The sequence below is a fragment of the Bufo gargarizans genome, chromosome 5 (genome assembly GCF_014858855.1).
Source record: "Bufo gargarizans isolate SCDJY-AF-19 chromosome 5, ASM1485885v1, whole genome shotgun sequence".
NCBI lineage: Eukaryota > Metazoa > Chordata > Amphibia > Anura > Bufonidae > Bufo > Bufo gargarizans.
Window position 1 is genome coordinate 462728334 of NC_058084.1, and position 22994 is coordinate 462751327.

The 22994-nt window shown below is 47.6% G+C and overlaps 1 protein-coding gene across 1 annotated transcript; it reads right to left on the bottom strand.

Moving 5' to 3' along the window:
- Window positions 1-17500: 17500 nt before the first annotated feature.
- On the bottom strand, window positions 17501-21038 carry LOC122938885 (transcription termination factor 1, mitochondrial-like). The gene is made up of 2 exons (XM_044294741.1): window positions 20828-21038; window positions 17501-18784 (listed from the first exon to the last, which is right to left on the bottom strand). The coding sequence occupies exon 2, from the start codon at window positions 18756-18758 to the stop codon at window positions 17577-17579; it is 1182 nt and encodes a 393-aa protein (XP_044150676.1). The 5' UTR covers window positions 18759-18784; window positions 20828-21038; the 3' UTR covers window positions 17501-17576.
- Window positions 21039-22994: the final 1956 nt, after the last annotated feature.

Sequence of the window (22994 nt, forward strand, 5' to 3'; positions counted from 1 at the left end):
CATTGGGGACCGCAAATTGCACGGAACACATACGTTAGTGTGAACAAGCCCTAAAAAGGACTATTCTTGTCTGCAAAATGGACAAGAATAGAAGACGCTCTATCGTTTTTTTGTGGGGCAGCAGTATGGATGTGCAGATGAGAGCTGCAGCAGAGAGGACCCCCCCATCTCCCTCCCCCGGAGCTGTGATAGGGAGAGACTTGCAGTAGCCAGAAATAGGGGTGCGCAATACTCGTTCCACTATGCAATCATGGGGCGAACCCCCTGCAAGACAGATTCAGTTCTGCACCTTTTGAAGGTCGCTGTACTCACGGTTGAATCCGCAGGGTCTCAGCAGACCCCATCAGTCTGCACTGATATATGTCCAGGCACCGGAGGTTTCTATTCCCCCAGAGACCCGGACAATTGGACTATGGAGTCTCTAAAGTACCTTTTTTTAGACAGCTTAGCTCCACATTCTGTAGCTTCTTCACACCTCCTCTTAACATTGGAATCTTTTTCTCCACTTTTCTTCTACATGTGAGATGTGACAGGGACAGAGCTGCAGCTGAGAGGACACACCCCCTGAGCTGTGTTAGGGGAAAGAGCTGCAGCGGAAAGGACACACCCCCTGAGCTGTGTTAGGGGAAAGAGCTGCAGCGGAAAGGACACACACCCTGAGCTGTGTTAGGGGAAAGAGCTGCAGCAGACAGGACACACCCCCTGCGCTGTGATAGGGAGAGAGCGGCAGCGGAAAGGAAACACCCCTTGAGCTGTGATAGCAAGAGAGCTGCAGCGGAAAAGATACCCCCCCTGAGCTGTGATAGGGAGAGAGCTGCAGCGGAAAAGACACACACCCTGAGCTGTGATAGGGAGAGAGCTGCAGCGGAAAAGACACCCCCCCTGAGCTGTGATAGGGAGAGAGCTGCAGCGGAAAGGACACACACCCAGAGCTATGATAGGGAGAGAGTTGCAGCAGAAAGGACCCTCCCCCCTAGCTGTGATAGGGAGAAAGCTGCAACAGAAAGGACACCCCCCCTGAGCTGTGATAGGGAGAGAGCTGCAGCAGAAAGGACCCACCCCTGAGCTGTGATAGGGAGAGAGCTGCTGCAGAAAGGACACATTCCTGAGCTGTGATAGGGAGAGCTGCAGCAGAAAGGACACACCCCTGAGCTGTGATAGGGAGAGAGCTGCTGCAGAAAGGACACAGCCCTGGCCCCTGAGAAAGGACACACCCCCTGGGCTGCCAGCTTGAAATGAATTTGGCGCAATGAATGTGGAGATCTCTGGCCCCATGTAAGGTACAGGGCTGGTTCTGGCTACTCTATGATGTCTGATTTTCATTTATTACAATATTCATTGGATGCCCTCTGAGTAACCAGAGAAGTGAAGGGATTCGCACGTCTGCACGGCCAAGAGACGTGTTTTTCTCAGTATAATATCCTCATTTAATACGTAGCACGAAGGCTTTGTGGACACAGGTTCGGCTAATGGAGGAATTGGAAGACGCGGACTGTGTGTGTGGTACCGGGGTGAGATTGATGATAATTTTAGGAGAAGGGGGATTTTGATTACATTAAAAAGTAGCGCCATAAAATTTGCTCTAAGAGAAAGAAAAAAAATAACAAAAATAATTATTCCCATCAGACTGAAGCTGTCAGGAAACACGGACAATGACTTTATACATGTGCAGGGTATGGGAACGCCTGTGATCGGCTAATATTAGAGGAACGGCCACACAAAAAGGGGGTGTCCAAATCTGACACCCAGCACGCGACCCCCCCCCCCCTCTTCCTTCAGCCGTGGAGGTGGAAACTAACAATGTATGAAGCAGAAGTAGAAGGCTCCGTACACCGCGCAGTTTCTGCACCAGCATCCTAAAGTTCAGGTCCCATTAACTTGAATGCAGTACCCCAGCACGGCCACTACACAGCGTATGGCGCTCCGGCAGCAGCAGTAGTAGCTGCAGGGGCCCGAAACAGCTGATTGGTAGGGGTGCTGGTTGTCGGACCGCCACCGATCTGATACTGATGGCCTGTACGTAACTCGGAGGAACCCTTTTAGCACTGCTAACAGTAGCTATCACCATTCTGTCGAGGGGCGAATGGATTGCAAGGGGTGAAAATCCACAGAATGTCAATTTTTGAAATTTTAAAGATTTTGAGTTTTCACCGCAGGTCTTTTCCATGCAGATTTCTTCTACAGCTTGTGGATGTGAGGATCTTCTCCAGCAATGCTATGGCTTGTACGCACCTGGCCTCCATTAATCCTCTCTGCTGCCGATACTCTGCACTGGGACCACATGTGCAGCCAGCCAGCCGCAGGGGCAACACGGTGGACCGATGAGGGCGCCAAATAGTGTAACACACAGTTCATCAGTTTACTCACGGTTAGCAGAAAGCCTCCCTGGGCTGGCAGCACAGTGTTGAGGTGGACGGCACGAAATCCTCCGGGGCACGCTCTGTGGTAGGAAGCACCAGCCAAGATGGTGGTTGAGGTGCCCTTGATGTTAGGGGTGCTTAGGGTGCTTGTTGCGGCTGAGTCCATTGATGGTTTTTGTCTTGACGCCAGTACCATTAATGGTGGTACAACCATAGGTAGTAATAATGAGGTAGACAGTGGTACAACTTTTACTTTGGATGTCTTTTGGTTGCAGCAGTACAGAATACAGTCTCTAGAAGGTACAGAGGTTTTAGGCTTGTCAGGTTTCTTGGGTTTTTGGAGCAGTGGGTTACTTCTACATCAGTGGAACTTCTGGCGAGGAGGCCGGAGGCTATGGTATCCTTCACCTAAATTATCCCAAAGGTCCTTTATGCCTGGGTTACAGCTTTTATCCTTTGGATGAATTTAAATTTGTCCTTCTCTCTTGTCCCTTTCTGGACTAAGACTTCTTTTTAGAGCTGAAGTGCTGGATCTGCACCTTTCCACTCTCCGATCTTCACACTGACCTGTGGTCTCACTCTATTCAACCTCCACTAACCTGAACTGAACCAAACTGTCTCACTAGGCCTGAACTGGATATACAGTACAGACCAAAAGTTTGGACACACCTTCTCATTCAAAAAGTTTTCTTTATTTTTATGACTATGAAAATTGTAGATTCACACTGAAGGCATCAAAACTATGAATTAACACATGTGGAATTATATACATAACAAAAAAGTGTGAAACAACTGAAAATATGTCTGTACTGTATATATAAGACCTGAACTTTATCCCCATCTAGTGGTGGGATGCATAAATTGCACTTAATAGGCCTGTTAACAGGGATTTTGCAGTTACATAAATGCAAAGATATACCATACTGTACAATGCAATTGTTAGGATCAAAAGTACTTTTAAGCACACACGTAGTGGGACGCTGCACATGGCCGTAACATCTGCTCTGGTGGCTTTGGCTCTTCTGGTATCCAGTCTCTTATGGCATATTATATTTGGGATGTCTTATTATCACTGCACCTCAGTGGCATAACTAACTAGAGTGATATGGGCTCTAGGGCAAACCTTGGATTGGGCCCCCCCATGCTGTGCCTGGTTACACCCCTGGTCCCTGATCCCCCAGTAATGCCCCCTGTAATGTCTCTAACTGCCCCCAGTAATGTTCCCCACTGCTCCCCAGTAATGTCCCCCACTGCCCCTAGTCTTCATTGACATGTAACGGGGCCCAGCATTGTCACTATACTTCACGCCGGGCCCCGTCAGAGCGCTCACCTCACCTGCGCTCCAAGCCTCCAGCATCAGGACCCGGCGCTGTCCTACTAGAATTAGTCACAAATTCAATGGGTGCACTTTAATTGACAGCATCAGGCAGTGAAAACATCATCACTGCCTGGTCCTGTCAATCAGAGTGCAGAGGGTGTGGCCATTGCAAAGAGAGCAGAGCCTCTAGGTGTAACAGTAACGCCCCTGTTGCTCTTAGAGGCTCATTTGCATATATTAAAACATCCTTTTTCTCAGCAGTGCGGGCACATAGGAACATGGGACCAACACAGACGCCTTCAGCTGCCAAGCGCACATGTAACAGGTCAGCCAGGGTCATAGGGACAAATCTGCTTTTCTAAGGAAAACTTAAGGGGCCCATAAACCGTCAATAGCTGCTGGTCAAACTCTCGTTCAGTCTTCAGACTCCAACCTTTTACATACACACTAGGCCGATGAGGACAAAGAGAAGATCGGGAGAAATATTTCAATTTGGGAGCCCCTCATACACATAGACTGTGGGTTAACCGTGCCGAAAATGGCAGATTTGGCTAAAAAATACACAAATATGTAGGGTTACCTTTAGCGCTGGACTAGAGGGACGTTCCATGATATCTCCTTTGGGTGATCAGTGTCAAGCCCCTTGTCCTAAAGTTATTATAGCCCCAATTATCAGCGCAAGCATCTATTAAAGCGGTTAATACTGATGACCTGTCCTCAGGATAGGCCGTCAGTATGTGATCGGTGAGGGGCCGACTCCCTGCCCCCCCCCCCAGCCAATCAGCTGTTTGAAGAGACCCCGGCACTCCGGTGAACGCTGCGGCCTCTTCCTAGGCCAGTGACGTCACGTTTATCGATCACATGGCTTAGGCGCAGCTCAAGTGAAGGGGCCTAAGCTGCAATACCAAGCACGGCCACTATCCAATGGATGGCGCTGTGCTTTATAAGCTGCGAAAAGGCTGCAGTACTCACCGGAGCGCCGCAGCCTCTCCAAGCAGCTGATCAGTAGTGGGAGTGCCGGGAGTCGGACCTCCACCAATCAGATACTAATGACCTATCCTGGGGATCATCCATGAATATTAAACACATGGAAAACCCCTTTAAATCGGGATTGTGCAGGATTTTAGGCTAGGTCTACACAACGACATGTGTCGCGCGACACATAGGGCACATCTACACTGCAACATTTGTCGCGCAACATTTTGTCACACCAATGTCGCGCGACAATTTTTATAATGATAGTCTATGGTGTCGCACTGCGACATGCTGCGAGTGCGTCGCAGTGCGACACCATAGACTATCATTATAAAAATTGTTGCGCGACATTGGTGCGACAAATGTCATCGTGTAGACCTAGCCTCAACCTTCTCACCTTTGCCACAGGCGTCCACATAACTCAAGGTGCAGTGAAGATTCGAAACATCTGCGCGCAGACAATGCCAATTTTTCAATGCTTTACCCTCGATGGTAACAACGTAGCAAATATTTAATTAAGAAAGCATAGTAAAATAAAGTCAAGTATATTACGCGCAGGGGAGACTCCCGCCGGAGCCGTTATTCTTCCTCCCGCTAACGCTCCTGCCATGTTTTCCACCATTAAGGTCTCCAGTTCCACATAAAAAATCTGTAGCGTTCCCCAATAAATTTTGCGGCGAGGTTCTCGGGTTTATATTGATGGAGTCATTCTTGACTCCATAAATATCTTGAAAAAAAAAAAACATTTTTCTAAACTGCCAGTGGAAATCTGGTGGGCGAGCTGGCGGAGAGATTCTTATGATTGGCAGGGAGCAAACGCTACTGAAGAAATGCCTGGAATAGCCGGAGCCAGGCGCCATGGCCGACTCCACCGTGAGGAAGAATGGGATCAGATCACAAAGTATCCGCAAAGCTTTATTATTTATTTTAACACGTTTGGGAGGAGGACAAAAAGAGAAAAAAAATTCTCCAAGTCAGAGCTATTTCCTGAAAGGATTGGAACAGGATATGGCAGGAGGCAAGGAAAAAGTTTGCGAGTAACCCATATTTTACTAGGAGCCTATTTACAAGGATTGTTAGGGCTGCCGTCTCATAGAAAAGAGAGAAAGACCTCGTTAAAGGAGCAATGGCGAAAAAACGACTGCACTGTGCAGAGCCTGAGGGGGTGGAGCATTCTGTTAGCTGTTCATTGAATCCATGTGTCAAGCCCCGCCCCCTCAGGCTCTACACTAGGCTTAAAGGGCATCTGTCAGCAGATTTGTCCCTATGACACTGTCTGACCTGTTACATGTGCACTTGGCAGCTGACGCCACCTGTGTTGGCCCCGTGTTCCCATGTGCCCGCATTGCTGAGAAAAAGGATGTTTTAATATATGCAAATGAACCTCTAGGAGCAACGGGGGCGTTACCATTACACCTAGAGGCTCTGCTCTCTCTGCACTTTGGTTGTCAGGGCCAGATTGGCACAATGACGTTTGTCCACAAATGTCCAGATTTAAAGTAGCACTACATATCTAGTAGGAATAATAGAGGACTGGCCCAACCTAAAGTAATAAATAGAGCTACACTACACCTAACCCAAACCCGAACTTCTGTGAAGAAGTCCAGGTTCGGGTCTGGGTACCAAACATGACGATTTTACTCACGCGCGTGCAAAACGCATTAAAATGCTTTGCACTCGCGGGGAAAAATCGTGCATTTTCCCACAACGCACCTGCATCTTTTCCCGCACGTCACCCACAACGCCTGTGTGAACCCAGCCTAAGGCCGTCGTTCCCTGGGAACGGTGCAGTGAAGGAGGGGCACCCTGTATTCCCTCAGGGCACTCCCTGTAGCCGTGGGGTCCCTGCCTGATGGTAGTTCAGGGGTGCCCATTGTTTTAATGTCCATGTGGGTGCTAGGCAGGGCACGTGATGGAAATGCAATGGACAGCATGGGGTGTTAAGAGAGTCAGAGACCAGCCTAAAAAAATCTTACTTTACTGTGTGCACAATAGGAGTTGTAGTACCTCCAGTCATTTGTACGCAGTGTAAGGGCCTCCTAGATGTCCCAGCATGAGCTAAGCAGATGAATATGGTATTGGCCCTCAGATCACTCTTGCTAAAATATGTGCTATAGGGATCTCTGGCTAATAGCTGTGCTCGGTCAACCGTGGCTGTAGTGTCCACTATTTTGGGGTGCATAGGATGTCTTAACATGTTGTCCCTCTGTAGCAGCAGGGTCTGGATCTCCTTAAGCTGGATTACCTTGCTGTCTCTCTTGCTATAGCCATCAAATCTTTCTCCTATAGTTCTTGCTTGCTTCCATCTTCTAGAGATCATGAAGGTATCAGAGGCTTCAGGGCTTGAAGCTCGAATATATGGGAGAGGAGCACATGGGAGACTGTTCCTTACTGTCTCCCTCTCTACAGCTAGACTTATTGACTCACAGAAATCTTCTGGAACCTGGGAGAGGGGCCAGCCCACACCTCGAGTTCTAGAGAGGACTGGACGAGGATTGTTAACTCTGGCCATGCCTAGCTCATGCTGGAACAACTGCAAGTGTAGCACATAGCATTAACATTATGCAACAAACCAAACTTTATAGATAGCAGTAGGTCTGAGGTACGGCATATGAGGGCATGTGTAATGTGATGTTACTGCAGTTTGGGATACTCGTAAGTCCTGCTACTGTGGTGGACATTGCGCTACAGAAACGGTCAACAATACAATCTCTTCTGGTCCTCCTGAGCGGGTGATGAGCATGAGCCATTACAACTCATCGTCATAAGCTGGTTGCCATTTATTTTCATGCTAAGCATTAGCACCACTTGGCTCTTAGAGGGGGCTGTGCCGCCCCAGGCAGGCAGTGCTGCTCATCTGCTCAAGGGTTCTCCTTACAATGCTGCAGTACACACATGATGTGAACAGAGCCTAAACTCCTGTTATATCAATGCTCTGCAAAAAATTATTAAAAGCCAATGGCACCGCCTAGTGGTGAAATGTCATCAATGCATCTGTTCAGTTTTTTGTAGACATAAAAGTACCGTTATTGGGTTTTATATAGATCCTAGTCACAAATTACAGTTTTTTTATGCCTTCTTAACCCCTTCCTGATGCAGTGATTATTATTTTTTTATTTTTTTCATTTTTTACTCCCGATGCCATAACTTTTTTTATGTTTCTGTTCACATAGCCGTATGAGGGCTTCTTTTTTGCAGGACAAGTTGTACTTTCTAATGGCACCATTTATTCCAAAAGAGTAGGAATTGGTAAAAAAAAAAAATTAATTCCGACACGTTTTATGTGTTTCATTTTTAAGTTCCCTATGCAGTAAAGATGACACATTTTCTTGATTCTGCAGATCAGTAGGATTACAGAAATATCATATTTTTATAGTTTTTCTTGTATTTTAATACTTTTTAAAAAAATTGGAAAAAAAAATATTTTGTTGCTTTGGCATATTCAGACCTGCATACATTCTTTATAATTACATCTATGGAGCTGTGTGTGAGGGCTCATTTTTGCAGGGTCATCTGTATATTTTTTTTTTTTTTGGGGTATGCATGATTTTTTAATTACTTTTCATTCAATTTTTTGGGGTTGAAATGATAAAAAAATAGGGAATTTGCCATTTTGATTTTGTTTCCGTTAAGCCGCTCACCATACGGGAAAAATACTTTGCTATTTTAATAGTTAAGGCATGCTTATAATTTTTATTAGAAAAATGGGGAAAGGGGGTGACTTCAATTTTTATATATTTTTATTTATTTATTTTAAATTCATTTTTTTTCACTTAATCTTACTCCCTTTAGGGGACTATAACATGCTCTCTCTGCAACTGCCGCACCCTCTCCACTTTGATTAGCAGGGCCAGACAGGCGTTATAATGTTTTTACCGTCAAAGTGCAGAGCGCACGCCAGTTGTAGAGACAGCTGAGCCTCTAGGTGTAAGGGCAACGCCCCCATTGCTCCTAGAGGCTCATTTGCATGCATTAAAACATCCTTTTTCTCAGCAATGCGGGCGCATATGAACATGGGACCAACACAGATGCCTTCAGCTGCCAAGTGCACATGTAACAGGTCAACCAGTGTCATAGGGACAAAACTGCTGACAGATGCCCTTTAAAACTCTGTTCACACTTTGAGCCTTCTACCAGAGATACACATTGGGAGGATGTTCTGACGTATACAGTGCTTCCGTCAGAAGGCTTCAACTTATGCCACTGTATAGCCATACACTGGCATATATCGGCCACAGGGCCCCATTCTAGATGGAATAGCACTGTCTGCAATACTATTCCTTACAATAAAAAATAAAAAAAACGTATGCATATGGCGCAAGGAGAGTTTTGTTGGCATGATCTAACTTTTGGATAAGTTAGATATTTTTGCCTGATGCACCATATTGCCCAGGCGTTGGCCTCCTATGATGCACATATGTCAGGGGGATATGATCATGACTCCTCACTAAATACAGTATTTTAGGCCCCGGCCCCAGTGTGGAGAGAAGGGATGATCTTGAAAAAGCAGGCACGGCGAGACCCCTCCACTGAGTATACACTCACCTAAAGAATTATTAGGAACACCTGTTCTATTTCTCATTAATGCGATTATCTAGTCAACCAATCACATGGCAGTTGCTTCAATGCATGTAGGGTTGTGGTCCTGGTCAAGACAATCTCCTGAACTCCAAACTGAATGTCAGAATGGGAAAGAAAGGTGATTTAAGCAATTTTGAGCGTGGCATGGTTGTTGGTGCCAGACGAGCCGGTCTGAGTATTTCACAATCTGCTCAGTTACTGGGATTTTCACGCACAACCATTTCTAGGGCTTACAAAGAATGGTGTGAAAAGGGAAAAACCTCCAGTATGCGGCCGTCCTGTGGGCGAAAATGCCTTGTTGATGCTAGAGATCAGAGGAGACTGGGCCGACTGATTCAAGCTGATAGAAGAGCAACGTTGACTGAAATAACCACTCGTTACAACCGAGGTCTGCAGCAAAGCATTTGTGAAGCCACAACACGCACAACCTTGAGGCGGATGGGCTACAACAGCAGAAGACCCCACCGGGTACCACTCATCTCCACTACAAATAGGAAAAAGAGGCTACAATTTGCACAAGCTCAACAAAATTGGACTGTTGAAGACTGGAAAAATGTTGCCTGGTCTGATGGGTCTCGATTTCTGTTGAGACATCAAATGGTAGAGTCCGAATTTGGCGTAAACAGAATGAGAACATGTATCCATCATGCCTTGTTACCACTGTGCAGGCTGGTGGTGGTGGTGTAATGGTGTGGGGGATGTTTTCTGGGCACACTTTAGGCCCCTTAGTGCCAATTGGCCATCGTTTAAATGCCACGGGCTACCTGAGCATTGTTTCTGACCATGTCCATCCCTTCATGACCACCATGTACCCATCCTCTGATGGCTACTTCCAGCAGGATAATTCACCATGTCACAAAGCTCGAATCATTTCAAATTGGTTTCTTGAACATGACAATGAGTTCACTGTACTAAAATGGCCCCCACAGTCACCAGATCTCAACCCAATAGAGCATCTTTGGGATGTGGTGGAACGGGAGCTTCGTGCCCTGGATGTGCATCCCTCAAATCTCCATCAACTGCAAGATGCTATCCTATCAATATGGGCCAACATTTCTAAAGAATGCCATCAGCACCTTGTGGAATCAATGCCACGTAGAATTAAGGCAAAAGGGGGTCCAAAACCGTATTAGTATGGTGTTCCTAATAATTCTTTAGGTGAGTGTATATAGGATTTGGGGATTTCTAGAGCCTGTGCATTAGCATTGTCCTCACGCCGCCGCTCAGCATTCCCTGCCCGGGTCTCGCCTAGTCTCCCATCTCTCCGGTATTACATATCATGCCTGTAGGTCATTTACAAAGTAAAGAATTGTGCTTGGAATGATAAAGAGCAGCAGGATCGTTCCCTCCGGAGACGCGGGTCCAGGACTCTTTGTATTCCTCGTACAGGTTGGAAGCTGAAGCCGCAGACAGAATCCATCAAGGGGAAAGCATAAATGTTAAGTGCGGCCTCACTGAATCAGCAGTTCGATAAGCAGGACCGCGGCTTTGACGAGAAGGTTCCTCTATTCTGGGGTAGTCAAAAATCGGAAGATACGCAGAATTTGGTTGAAAAAGATCTGATGTGTCTGTTTTTACTATATACTTGTATTCCCCCCACAAAATAACAACTCTGAGCATCTTTTCTTAAAACGTTGTGTCGTTCCTCTGTTATTCCTCCTGGAAATGTATAAATTCATGCACAGCTTGGCATTACTTGCTTGGACAGTGCCAGTGGCAGAGGGAATGGTTCCACTTAGTTGTCAACTTATTCATACTTTTCCAGGAGGAATAACAGTGGTCAATGAGTCAAAAAACAATTCTCTGGCACCTGCGAGATCAGGTCCGCACAGCACTCTGCTAGCTCCGGTGCCCCGATAAAAATGAATAGAGCGACGGTGCGCGTTTTCGACCAGCAGCTCCGTCCCTTTCATGGGGCTTCACAGGGCACGGGGTCCCTCTGTTCTTGTGATCAGTGCGGGACCCAGCAGTAGGGACTCCCACTGATCACAATCTGACAACCGGAATACCCCTTTAAGTTTATGGCCTATTTTGGACCTCAAGACATGAGTTTTTTTTAAAAGTTTTTTTCATTTCATTTCACAAGCCAGAACACATTTTTCCGTTCACACAGCCGTATGAGGGATTGTTTTTGCAGGAAGAGCTGTATTTTTTAACGGAATCATTTGGGGTACATTAAAGGGGTACTCCAGTGTACAGATTTCGATAACCTATCCTGCCCCCACAGATGAGCCGTTTCAGACTGCCAGTTTGCCGTAAACTAAGGCTGGGTTCACATCTGAGTGTTTTACAGCGCGTTCCTACGCGCTGTAAAACGCTCAACAAGGAGAAACCAATGCTTCCCTATGGGCATGGTTCTCACCTGGGCGTTTTACAGCGCGTACGATCGCGCTGTAAAACGCCCGACGCCCCAAGAAGTACATGAGCTTCTTTGGGGCATCTCGTCGCGCATTCCCGTACATAGACTTTCGGGAACGCGCGACAATGGGCGTTCGCTTGTCTCTGTATGCGCGATTGCAAACGCCGGTACAATCGCGCATACAGAGCGCTCCTTTCAGAACGCTCAGGTCTGAACCCAGCGTAAGTGTACAGAACGGATGCAGAAGGCTTCATCCACTGTGTAGTTTCTATTCCCCTTGCTCTCTGAAATCAAGGGGCTCCCAGCACTGTCATAGTGAACTGCCCTTGCAGCCAAGCCTGAGGCATAGCCCGACAGGCAGACTCTGAAAGTCCCATACACTTCAATAGAATTCCATTGCATTCTATGGTACAAGAGATCAGAAGATCACAAGTTCAAATTCCCTAAGAGGACAAAAAAGAAGAGTGAAAAGAAATGTTAAAAAAATAAAAAATTTTAACCATTGGTATCACTGTGCCAAAAAACGGTCAGATCAATTAAAATGTAACAATATTTATAATGATTAGTGAACACCGTAATTGAAAAAAATAAAAAATAGCCCTCACTTTTTCAAAGATTAGAATTTTTTTTTAAGTAGTTAGGCTACTTTCACACACATGCGTTCAGAACGGATCCGTCTGCATTATATTTTAGAAAAAATTCTAAGTGTGAAAGTTACTCAGACGGGTCCGTCCAGACTTTACATTGAAAGTCAATGGGGGACGGATCCGTTTGAAATTGAGCCATACTGTGTCAACTTCAAACGGATCCGTCCCCATTGACTTACATTGTAAGTCTGGACAGATCCGTTGTGCCTCCGCACGGCCAGGCGGACACCCGAACGCTGCAGGCATTAGGGCCTCTAAAATGCCAGGGCAGTATAACTACCCCACAAGTGACCCCATTTTGGAAAGAAGACACCCCAAGGTATTTCGTGATGGGCATAGTGAGTTCATGGAAGTTTTTATTTTTTGTCACAAGTTAGTGGAATATCAGACTTTGCAAGAAAAAAATTAATAAAAATATCATCATTTTCCGCTAACTTGTGACAAAAAAATAAAAATTCTAGGAACTCGCCGTGCCCCTCACGGAATACCTTGGGGTGTCTTCTTTCCAAAATGGGGTCACTTGTGGGGTAGTTATACTGCCCTGGAATTTTAGGGGCCCTAATGCGTGAGAAGTAGTTTTAAATCCAAATGTGTTAAAAATGGCCTGTGAAATCCTAAAGGTGCTCTTTGGAATGTGGGCCCCTTTGCCCACCTAGGCTGCAAAAAAGTGTCACACATGTGGTATCGCCGTACTCGGAAGAAATAGGGCAGTGTGTTTTGGGGTGTATTTTTACATATACCCATGCTGGGTGAGAGAAATATCTCTCTAAAAGTCAACTTTTCCCATTTTTTTATACAAAGTTGTCATTATAGAGAGATATTTCTCTCACCCAGCATGGGTATATGTAAAAAGACACCCCAAAACACATTGCCCAACTTCTCCTGAGTACGGCGATACCAGATGTGTGACACTTTTTTGCAGCCTAGATGCGCAAAGGGGCCCAAATTCCTTTTAGGAGGGCATTTTTAGACATTTGGATCCCAGACTTCTTCTCACGCTTTAGGGCCCCTAAAATGCCAGGGCAGTATAAATACCCCACATGTGACCCCATTTTGGTAAGAAGACACCCCAAGGTATTTAATGAGGGGCATGGCGAGTTCATAAAAGATTTTTTTTTTTGGCACAAGATAGCGGAAATTGATTTTTTTTTTGTTTTTTTCTCACAAAGTCTACCTTTCCGCTAACTTGGGACAAAAAGTTCAATCTTTCATGGACTCAATATGCCCCTCACGGAATACCTTGGGGTGTCTTCTTTCCGAAATGGGGTCACATGTGGGGTATTTATACTGCCCTGGCATTTTAGGGGCCCTAAAGCGTGAGAAGAAGTCTGGAATATAAATGTCCCAAAAATTTTACGCATTTGGATTCCGTGAGGGGTATGGTGAGTTCATGTGAGATTTTATTTTTTGTCACCAGTTAGTGGAATATGAGACTTTGTAAGAAAAAAACAAAACAAAAAAAAAATAAAAATCAGTTTCCGCTAACTTGTGCCCAAAAAATGTCTGAATGGAGCCTTACAGGGGGGTGATCAGGGAGTCTATATGGGGTGATCACCACCCTGTAAGGCTCCATTCAGACGTCCGTATGTGTTTTGCGGATCCGATCCATGGATCCGTGGATCCGCAAAACACATACGGACCTCTGAATGGAGCCTTACAGGGGGGTGATCAATGACAAGGGGGTGATCAATGACAGGGGGGTGATCAGGGAGTCTAATATGGGGTGATCAGGGGTTATCAAGGGGTTAATAAGTGACGGGGGGGTGTAGTGTAGTGTAGTGGTGTTTTGTGGTACTTTACACAGCTACCTGTGTCCTCTGGTGGTCGATCCAAGCAAAAGGGACCACCAGAGGACCAGGTAGCAGGTATATTAGACGCTGTTATCAAAACAGCGTCTAATATACCTGTTAGGGGTTAAAAAAGAAAATCGCATCTACAGCCTGCCAGCGAATGATCGCCGCTGGCAGGCTGGAGATCCACTCGCTTACCTGCAGTGCCTGTGTGCGCGCGTTCACAGGAAATCTCGCGTCCCGCGAGATGACGCGCCGATGCGTGCCTGTGCCTGGAACAGCCGCCTCCGGAACGCGATCCTGCGTTAGGCGGTCCGGAGGCGGTTAAAGGGCTTCTGTCACCCCACTAAACAGTTGTTTTTTTTTTTGTTTACTTATAATCCCTATACTGCGATTTATGCCTACATAATCTAATTAATCATTTCGGTTCAGTAGATTGTGTTAAAAACGTGCTTTTAAAATATGCAAATTACCTTGCTACCAGCAAGTAGGGCGGCTACTTGCTGGTAGCAGCCGCATCCTCCGATCCTAAAGACGCCCCCTCCGCATGTTGATTGACATACCAGAGGTGCGGCGAAAGGAATGTCCCCGTAAAAACGAGGACCTAGCGCGAGGGTGCGCTTGGACTTACTCTGTGGAAGGCGAGTACTCTTCCCGCCCGTGGCCTCTGGGAATCTCTCATCCAGCCAGGTACTGAACAAACGGGAAGCACAAAATGGCAGGCCTGAAAGGGAGCGTTTGGAAGAGGCATCCGCTGAACATACCTTGAGCCAGAGCTCACGCCACAAGGTGATTGCGAGGGCGGAAGAGCGGGCAACTAAAGTACCCGCGTCCAAGGAAGCCTCACAAAGGTACTTCCCTGCCTGAGCAATGGAACTGGAGCTCCGCTAGGGGGAGGCCCGTCGCCAGACCCTGATGCAAACGGAGCGCCCATCCAGAGACCGTCCTTAGCTACCCAAGCGGAGGTGAAAATGGGACTCGGAGCTGAGCCGCTGGTTGCAAACAGGGACTTAGACACTGTCTCCATCCGATGGTCTACTGGATCCTGGAGGGAGGAGCCGTCGGCTACCGGAATGGCGGTGTTTTTGGCCAGACGTGCAACCGGAGGATCCACCTTGGGAGGGGAAACCCATTTAGCCACGGACTCAGCCAGGAAGGGATATAGTAAATCAAGTTGCTTAGGCGGGGCAAAGCGACGATCTGGGTGGTCCCAGGCCTTGGCAATGACCACAGAAAAGTCGTCATGCATGGGAAACACTTTTGGAGTTTGCCTGGAGCGGAGGAAGGACACTCCCTGGCTAGTGGAGGGAGGGTCGTCTTGCACCTTAAAGGTGTCCCGAACTGCCATTACTAGGCTATCCACCATGGAAGCAATCTTAGAAGATGATTCCGAATCCATGTCAGATAATGAATCACCAATCTCCTCTTCGGACAGGACTTCCCCAGGAATAGAGGATATGTCCGAGAGTGACTCCAGGGAGGGGGGGGGGAAGCAGAGACGTCAGAGGAGGAACGGCGTCCTGCTCTGGTCCGCTTCTGAGACGGAACGGACATATGGATATGGAATGCAGTCATTTCCATATATTATTTTTAATTTTTTTTTTCGGCCCCATTAAAACTAATAGTTCCGCATACGGGCTGCAAAAAAAATAAAAAATAAATATGGAACGGAGAGAAAATACGTTTGTGTGCATGAGCCCTTCTTAAACCTGACACAGCCTAGGCTTGAAGCAATATTTCAATACGCCTTAACCCTTTCCTGCACTACAATACAACTACGTCATGGTGAGTGCCAACTTGTGCACCCCAACGAACCTCTGCACTGGGAGCCGGCTCTATTATACAGCTAGGCTCCCACTGCAATGGCTGAGATCGGCGCTAGTGTCAAACCCGTCTGTCTAACCTCTTTGGTGCCACAGCACTGATGGTCCAGCGGCGCTTCTCAGAGCGATTAATGGCTCTGCTCTGCATATGTAGCATGTGGATTACGGATCCATAAAACGTATATAGGATCTGTGCTCCGTAGGTTGCAGATCGCTCTGAGAAGCGCCGCTGCACCTTCCATACTTTGTGTGAAGGTTTAGGTCTCCTTTAATACTACTGCGACATCTGAGCGGTTCGACAGAGAGAGGAGGAACCCTGTGTTCCTCTATCGGCCCCCACACCTGGGTGGGCTTCAGAGCAGCTTATCATTTATGCCTGATGCACACGACCGTGCAGTTTTTTGCGGTCCGCAAAAAAAAATATCGTAAGCCGCCTGTGTGCCCTCAGCAATTTGCGGAACGGGCGACCCATTGTAGAAATGCCTATTCTTGTCCGCAAAACGGACAAGAATAGGACATGCTATATTTTTTTTTTTGAGGGGCCACAGAACGGAGCAAAGGATGCAGACAGCACACGTAGTGCTGTCCGCATCTTTTGCGGCCCTGTTGAAGTGAACCCGAACTACGGTCGTGTGCATGAGGCCTTAGCAACATGGATCCCGATTCTAACCAGCTAAAGCGCATTTGCTAGTCTTTCAGTTATACATGAACAGACTGGAGCCTTGTCCCGAACACTTTTTTATTTATCCTAATATAATAAAATGGAATTCTAGTACAGCCATACGGCCCTCCGTGACAAGGACAGGCATTGTTACAATGGATTGGCCAAAACAACATGGATGTCGCGTGCATGAGCCCTAAGGGAGTTGTCGGGTTTAGAAATCCTATTTTCAGTGAATCTACTAAGAAATTCCGAGCCAATGCTGGGACCCTGTTCAGGATGCTCATCTAACCAGTGGTTATAAAACTTATTTCTTCCTGGAGGACTGAACACAGACTGCCAACTGACTGTAATGAGAACGGTGTCATTCTTCCTCTCCCTTGTGGTGGCGCTGGAGGGAGATTAAAAATTTCCTGCTTGATCTCCCACAGGGAGATTACGTATGTCCCCAGCAAAAAGGTATTGTCCAAAGAGGAGCACCGCTTTAAAAGGGGTATTCCCATCTCAAACATTGGCACATCCTAGCGATATGTCATCATCAATGTCAGAAAGGAGTGGGTCCTACCTCTGGGACCCGCTCCTAGCTCCAGAACGGGGCCCTCCCAAGCATGCATGGCACGCTCTCCATTCACTGCTATGGGAGTACAGAAAAAAAGCAGAGTGAGCCCACGTGGCTAACTTTGGAGGTCCCACAGCGGTGAAAGGAGAGCATGCTGCGCATACATGGCCACCTCTCCAATCACCGCTACGGGACTGCTACGTGCTCAGGTATTTAAGGACTCCATAGTGGTGAACAGAGGGCAGTGTGCTCTCCTTCAGTTCAGTGGCCCGGACAAGAAATAGGAGCGAGTCCCAGAGATGGAACCTGGACCTATCTGACATTGACACCATATCCTATTGAATGCCCACCCAACTATGTTGCCCAGCGTAAAGGCCGATAGGTTGAAACTTTGTAAATATAATAAAACCACAGCACAGCCTTCAGGTTTAATATATAGCAAGTGCAAATTTTTTAATTCTAATTCCAAAAATAAAATGACATATAAAGCGACCCTTCCCACATCAGTCCTGCCCAACGCTCTTATCCAGAGACCCTGAACTGCGCAGTTTCTCCAACCTGGAGATAAACTTTGTCTGGCTGAGCTGGAGAACACTGAGGCTTGAGACCCTGAAGTCGTAACTGCAGTCTTTCAGCTCCTCAATTCTGGCCTTTAGGTTGTTGACGTGCACAGACAGAATGTTCGGGGTGTTGAGAATATCCTTCACGTCGACGCCGCACTCCAGCAGGACGTTGATCTTATTTTTAAATATCTTGGGCGTCATAAGTAGGACTTTGGGACACATGAAGATATAGAGGGCTATCTCTGCTTCCGTACACCCTAACGACTGGAGTATCGCCTGAGCGCTCTTATAATTGTCCTCAAAATACGTATAGCTGAGGCTCAAAAGGGGCGCGCCCTGGCCCTGTATCCACAGCAGCAGGGCCTCATCGTCCAGCTTCATCAAGGACTTCATATTCTGTACGTTGGTTTGGATGCGATTTGTACTTTTGGTCAAAATATATATATTTGCAGAAATCAATTCCCTGACAAACTCCCGCGGGTTCTTCCCCCCTAACTGAGAGCAGAGGTCCAGTAAATACTCCACGTTCTGCTTGTTGAGGTCAACGCTGTTTGCAAAAGTCCTGGGCGACTTGACCATCAGCTGGCTGAGGACTTTGGGAGGCAATCCGAGGGACTGGAGGAAACGGATATTCCTCAACAGGTTCTCAGTATTAGACGTTCGGAAGAAAGACTCCGGAGAACGCAGTGCAACACTTAGGATGGTGGCGTCCATCCCCAATATCCCTTTCCAAATGTCCCACATCTCTTCTAAGAGTTCATAATCGCGCGTTATGGCCCGGGGGTACCTGGAAATGATGCTTGCCACCATCTTGGCATCTGCGCCTTTGTCTATAAGAAACTGTTTGAGTTTCTGCTCGTGCGTAGTCGTCTTCTTGAGGAGAATGGCGTGCCGCTTTCTGACCAGTGAGAGGTCCACCCCCATTTTCTCCAGGTTGGTTACCAGGTTTAGGTTTTCAACAGGTGCTTTTACTTCATTTTGTGTAAGCTGTTGCGAGTAGAACCTCGGCCACAGTAGGCTAGGAACGGCAAGGGTAAAGCTTGCCACTGCTTTACCATTTCTGGCACTCTTCAAGCAAGTCACGACATTCCCAGTTACGTTGGTTAGTATTTTCAGTGCCATGGTGGTGGTGGGGTTAGCTCCTCAGTCTAAAGCAATTGGAAAAAAAATAAAATAAGTGACTATAACATGGCAAAACTAATAAACATAAAACATGAATAGACCTATATACAAAACAGCTTCATATATCAGGCTGTGTAGCAGCTAGAGATGTGGGCCTGGTCTTGTTTGAAAGCTGACAATCTAAGCATTAGGTAAGGAGATATAGCCTTTTTAAAATCAGGTCGGGAGGGATAGCAACTGAAACCTGGTTTCACTTTTAGAGCTGCTATCATTACTGACCCTATTTCTAAAGGCTATATCTCACGATGTATAGGGGCTAATGCTGTCTTGGGGGCTTTCAAACAAGACCAGGCCCATGTCTCTAGTCGCTACACAGCCCGAGATATGAAAGCCTAAAACAGCCCCCCCCTATTTACTCTGCTTGGGCTGAAATTGTTAAGGCCTTTTCCCAAGGCCCAAGCAGAGCTCGGGAGAACTGTTCGGCTATTTTCACATTAGCGTTTTTACTGGATCCGGCAGGGTTCAGCAAAAACGCTTCCGTTACTGATAATACAACCGCCTGCATCCGATATGAACAGATCCTGTTGTATTATCTTTAACATGGCCGAGACAGATCCGTGATGAACTCCATTAAAAGTCAATGGGGGACGGATCCGTGTTCTATTGTGTCAGAGAAAATGTATCCGCCCCCATTGACTTACATTGTGGGTCATGACCGATCCGTCTTGCTCCGCATCCCAGGACGGAAAGCAAACTGCAGCATGTTGGGGTTTGCTCTGCGGTATGAGAACGTAACGCATTTTGGAGCATTCCGTTCTGTTACGTTTTGTCCCCATTGACAATGAATGGGGACAAAACAGAAGAGTTTTTTTTCCGCTATTGAGACCCTATGACGGATCTCAATACCGGAAAATATTAACACTAGTGTGAAAGTAGCCTTAGGTGGTTAAACGGAAAACCTCTTTACCAGACACTTTCTAGTACGATATATAAAGGGATATATTTAAAAGAGTTTTCCGGGACTCATATTGATGGGCTATCCTCAGGGTAGGTCATCAATATCTGACTGGTGGGGGAGAGGGGGTCCTAACTTCTGTCACCCCCACCAATCAGCCGTTGAAAGGAACAGTGGCGCTGCAGCCGTTTCTTTGGACTTCAAGTCCATTGGTATTAACGGCGTTCACGTAGAGCCCATTATAAAGTAAGAGGACAGAAAAAAATGGCGCTGGTGCCTTGCAGCACTGAGGTCCTGGGTTCAAATCTGACCACGGGCAACATCTGCGTGGAGTTTGTACGTTCTTTGTAATTGCGTGGGTTTCCACCAGTTTTCTCCCACATTGTAGAAACTTACTGATTTTTTACACTGAAACATAAAGAGATTTGGTGAATCAGTAAACAGCCGTTACAGGACCCCAAGTCTCCTGATAAGCGAGGTCCATGGAGGTGGGACACGCACCTTTTAGGCATACAGAGGTGCTATAAATGCTTAAAGCAGAGATGCCCAACCTGCGGCCCTCCAGCTGTTGCAAAACTACGACTCCCAGCGTGCCTGGATAACCTTCAGCTATTAGGGCATGCTGGAAGTTGTAGTTTTGCTCTGGATAGATCATCAGCATATGATCAGCGGGGGTCCGACACCCGGGACCCCCGCCGGTCAGCTGTTTGAGAAGGCAGCGGCGCTCCACAGCCTTCTCACTGTTTACTGCTGGGCCAGTGACGTCACGACTAGTATCACTGGCCTGAGCGCGGCTAAGCTCCAGCGACGGGGAGCAAAATCCAAACACTTGACGCCTGTGCAGTACAGGACGCAGCTGGGGAGGCGGTCAGGTGGGTAAATTACACGACCGCCATCTTGGAATCTATGTACAAGACGATCTGTTCACATGCCGCGGGCCCCGCTATCGTAAGGATCAGCCACTTTAGCATGTCATGGCTTTTTGGAAATTTCAGCCAAAAGCAGACAACCCCTTTAACTTCAAAGTAAAAAAAATACAAAAAATCTAAGAGATCAGATAAATGTACAGAATGTAAGAGAACCACGTGTTCTATCTGCAGTATAGACACATTACCTTATAGGTCCAGCTGGGAACCCCCCTCCATATCACCGCCTGTAAAGCTGGAAAATCCCTTTAATTCTTCCTAAAAGGAAATGGAGGCACTTCACCTTGGACAGAGGGTAGGAAAGGGTTACAGGTGGGCTGAGCAGAGAGCACGGGCTGCACACTGTTCACACTCACAGGACAAGGACACGCAGGAACGAGCAGAACCGCACGGCCCCATGTGCACCGCACTTCCGGCTACAACCTTACACGCGCTCTGATTGGTCACAGGGAGCCACTCCGGATTGGCTGATCTGTTCAGCTCTGTGATTGGTTGTTTAGAATCGGGAGGAGACTAAATTCTAGAAGAAAAGTAAAGGAGTGGACTTTGGATGATGTCATTACACACACAGCTCTGCTGCCCCGTCTACACTACACACACAGCTCTACACCATACACACTACACACACAGCTATGCTGCCCCGTCTACACTACACACAGCTCTGCTGCACCATACACACTACACACACAGCTCTGCTGCCCCGTCTACACTACACACAGCTCTGCTGCCCCGTCTACACTACACACACAGCTCTTCACCATACACACTACACACACAGCTCTGCTGCCCCGTCTACACTACACACAGCTCTGCTGCCCCGTCTACACTACACACACAGCTCTGCACCATACACACTACACACACAGCTCTGCACCATACACACTACATACACAGCTCTGCTGCCCCGTCTACACTACACACAGCTCTGCTGCCCCGTCTACACTACACACACAGCTCTGCACCATACACACTACACACACAACTCTGCACCATACACACTACATACACAGCTCTGCTGCCCCGTCTACACTACACACAGCTCTGCTGCCCCGTCTACACTACACACACAGCCCTGCTGCCCCGTCTACACTACACACACAGCCCTGCTGCCCCGTCTACACTACACACAGCTCTGCTGCCCCGTCTACACTACACACACAGCTCTGCACCGTCTACATTACACACACAGCTCTGCTGCCCCGTCTACACTACACACACAGCCCTGCTGCCCCGTCTACACTACACACAGCTCTGCTGCCCCGTCTACACTACACACACAGCTCTGCACCGTCTACATTACACACACACACAGATCTGCCCCGTCTACACTACACACACAGCTCTGCTGCCCCGTCTACACTACACACACAGCTCTGCTGCCCCGTCTACACTACACACACACAGCTCTGCCCCGTCTACACTACACACACAGCTCTGCTGCCCCGTCTACACTACACACACAGCTCTGCTGCCCCGTCTACACTACACACACAGCTCTGCTGCCCGTCTACACTACACACACAGCCCTGCTGCCCCGTCTACACTACACACAGCTCTGCTGCCCCGTCTACACTACACACACAGCTCTGCTGCCCCGTCTACACTACACACAGCTCTGCTGCCCCGTCTACACTACACACACAGCTCTGCACCATACACACTACACACACAGCTCTGCTGCCCCGTCTACACTACACACACAGCTCTGCACCGTACACTACACACACAGCTCTGCACCATACACACTACACACACAACTCTGCACCATACACACTACACACACAGCTCTGCTGCCCCGTCTACACTACACACACAGCTCTGCTGCCCCGTCTACACTACACACACAGCTCTGTACCATACACACTACACACACAGCTCTGCTGCCCCGTCTACACTACACACACAGCTCTGCTGCCCCGTCTACACTACACACACAGCTCTGCTGCCCCGTCTACACTACACACACAGCTCTGCTGCCCCGTCTACACTACACACACAGCTCTGCTGCCCCGTCTACACTACACACACAGCTCTGCTACCCCGTCTACACTACACACACAGCTCTGCTGCCCCGTCTACACTACACACACAGCTCTGTACCATACACATTACACACAGCTCTGCTGCCCCGTCAACACTACACACACAGCTCTGCTGCCCCGTCTACACTACACACACAGCTCTGTACCATACACACTACACACACAGCTCTGCTGCCCCGTCTACACTACACACACAGCTCTGCTGCCCCGTCTACACTACACACACAGCTCTGCTGCCCCGTCTACACTACACACACAGCTCTGCACCATACACACTACACACACAACTCTGCACCATACACACTACACACAC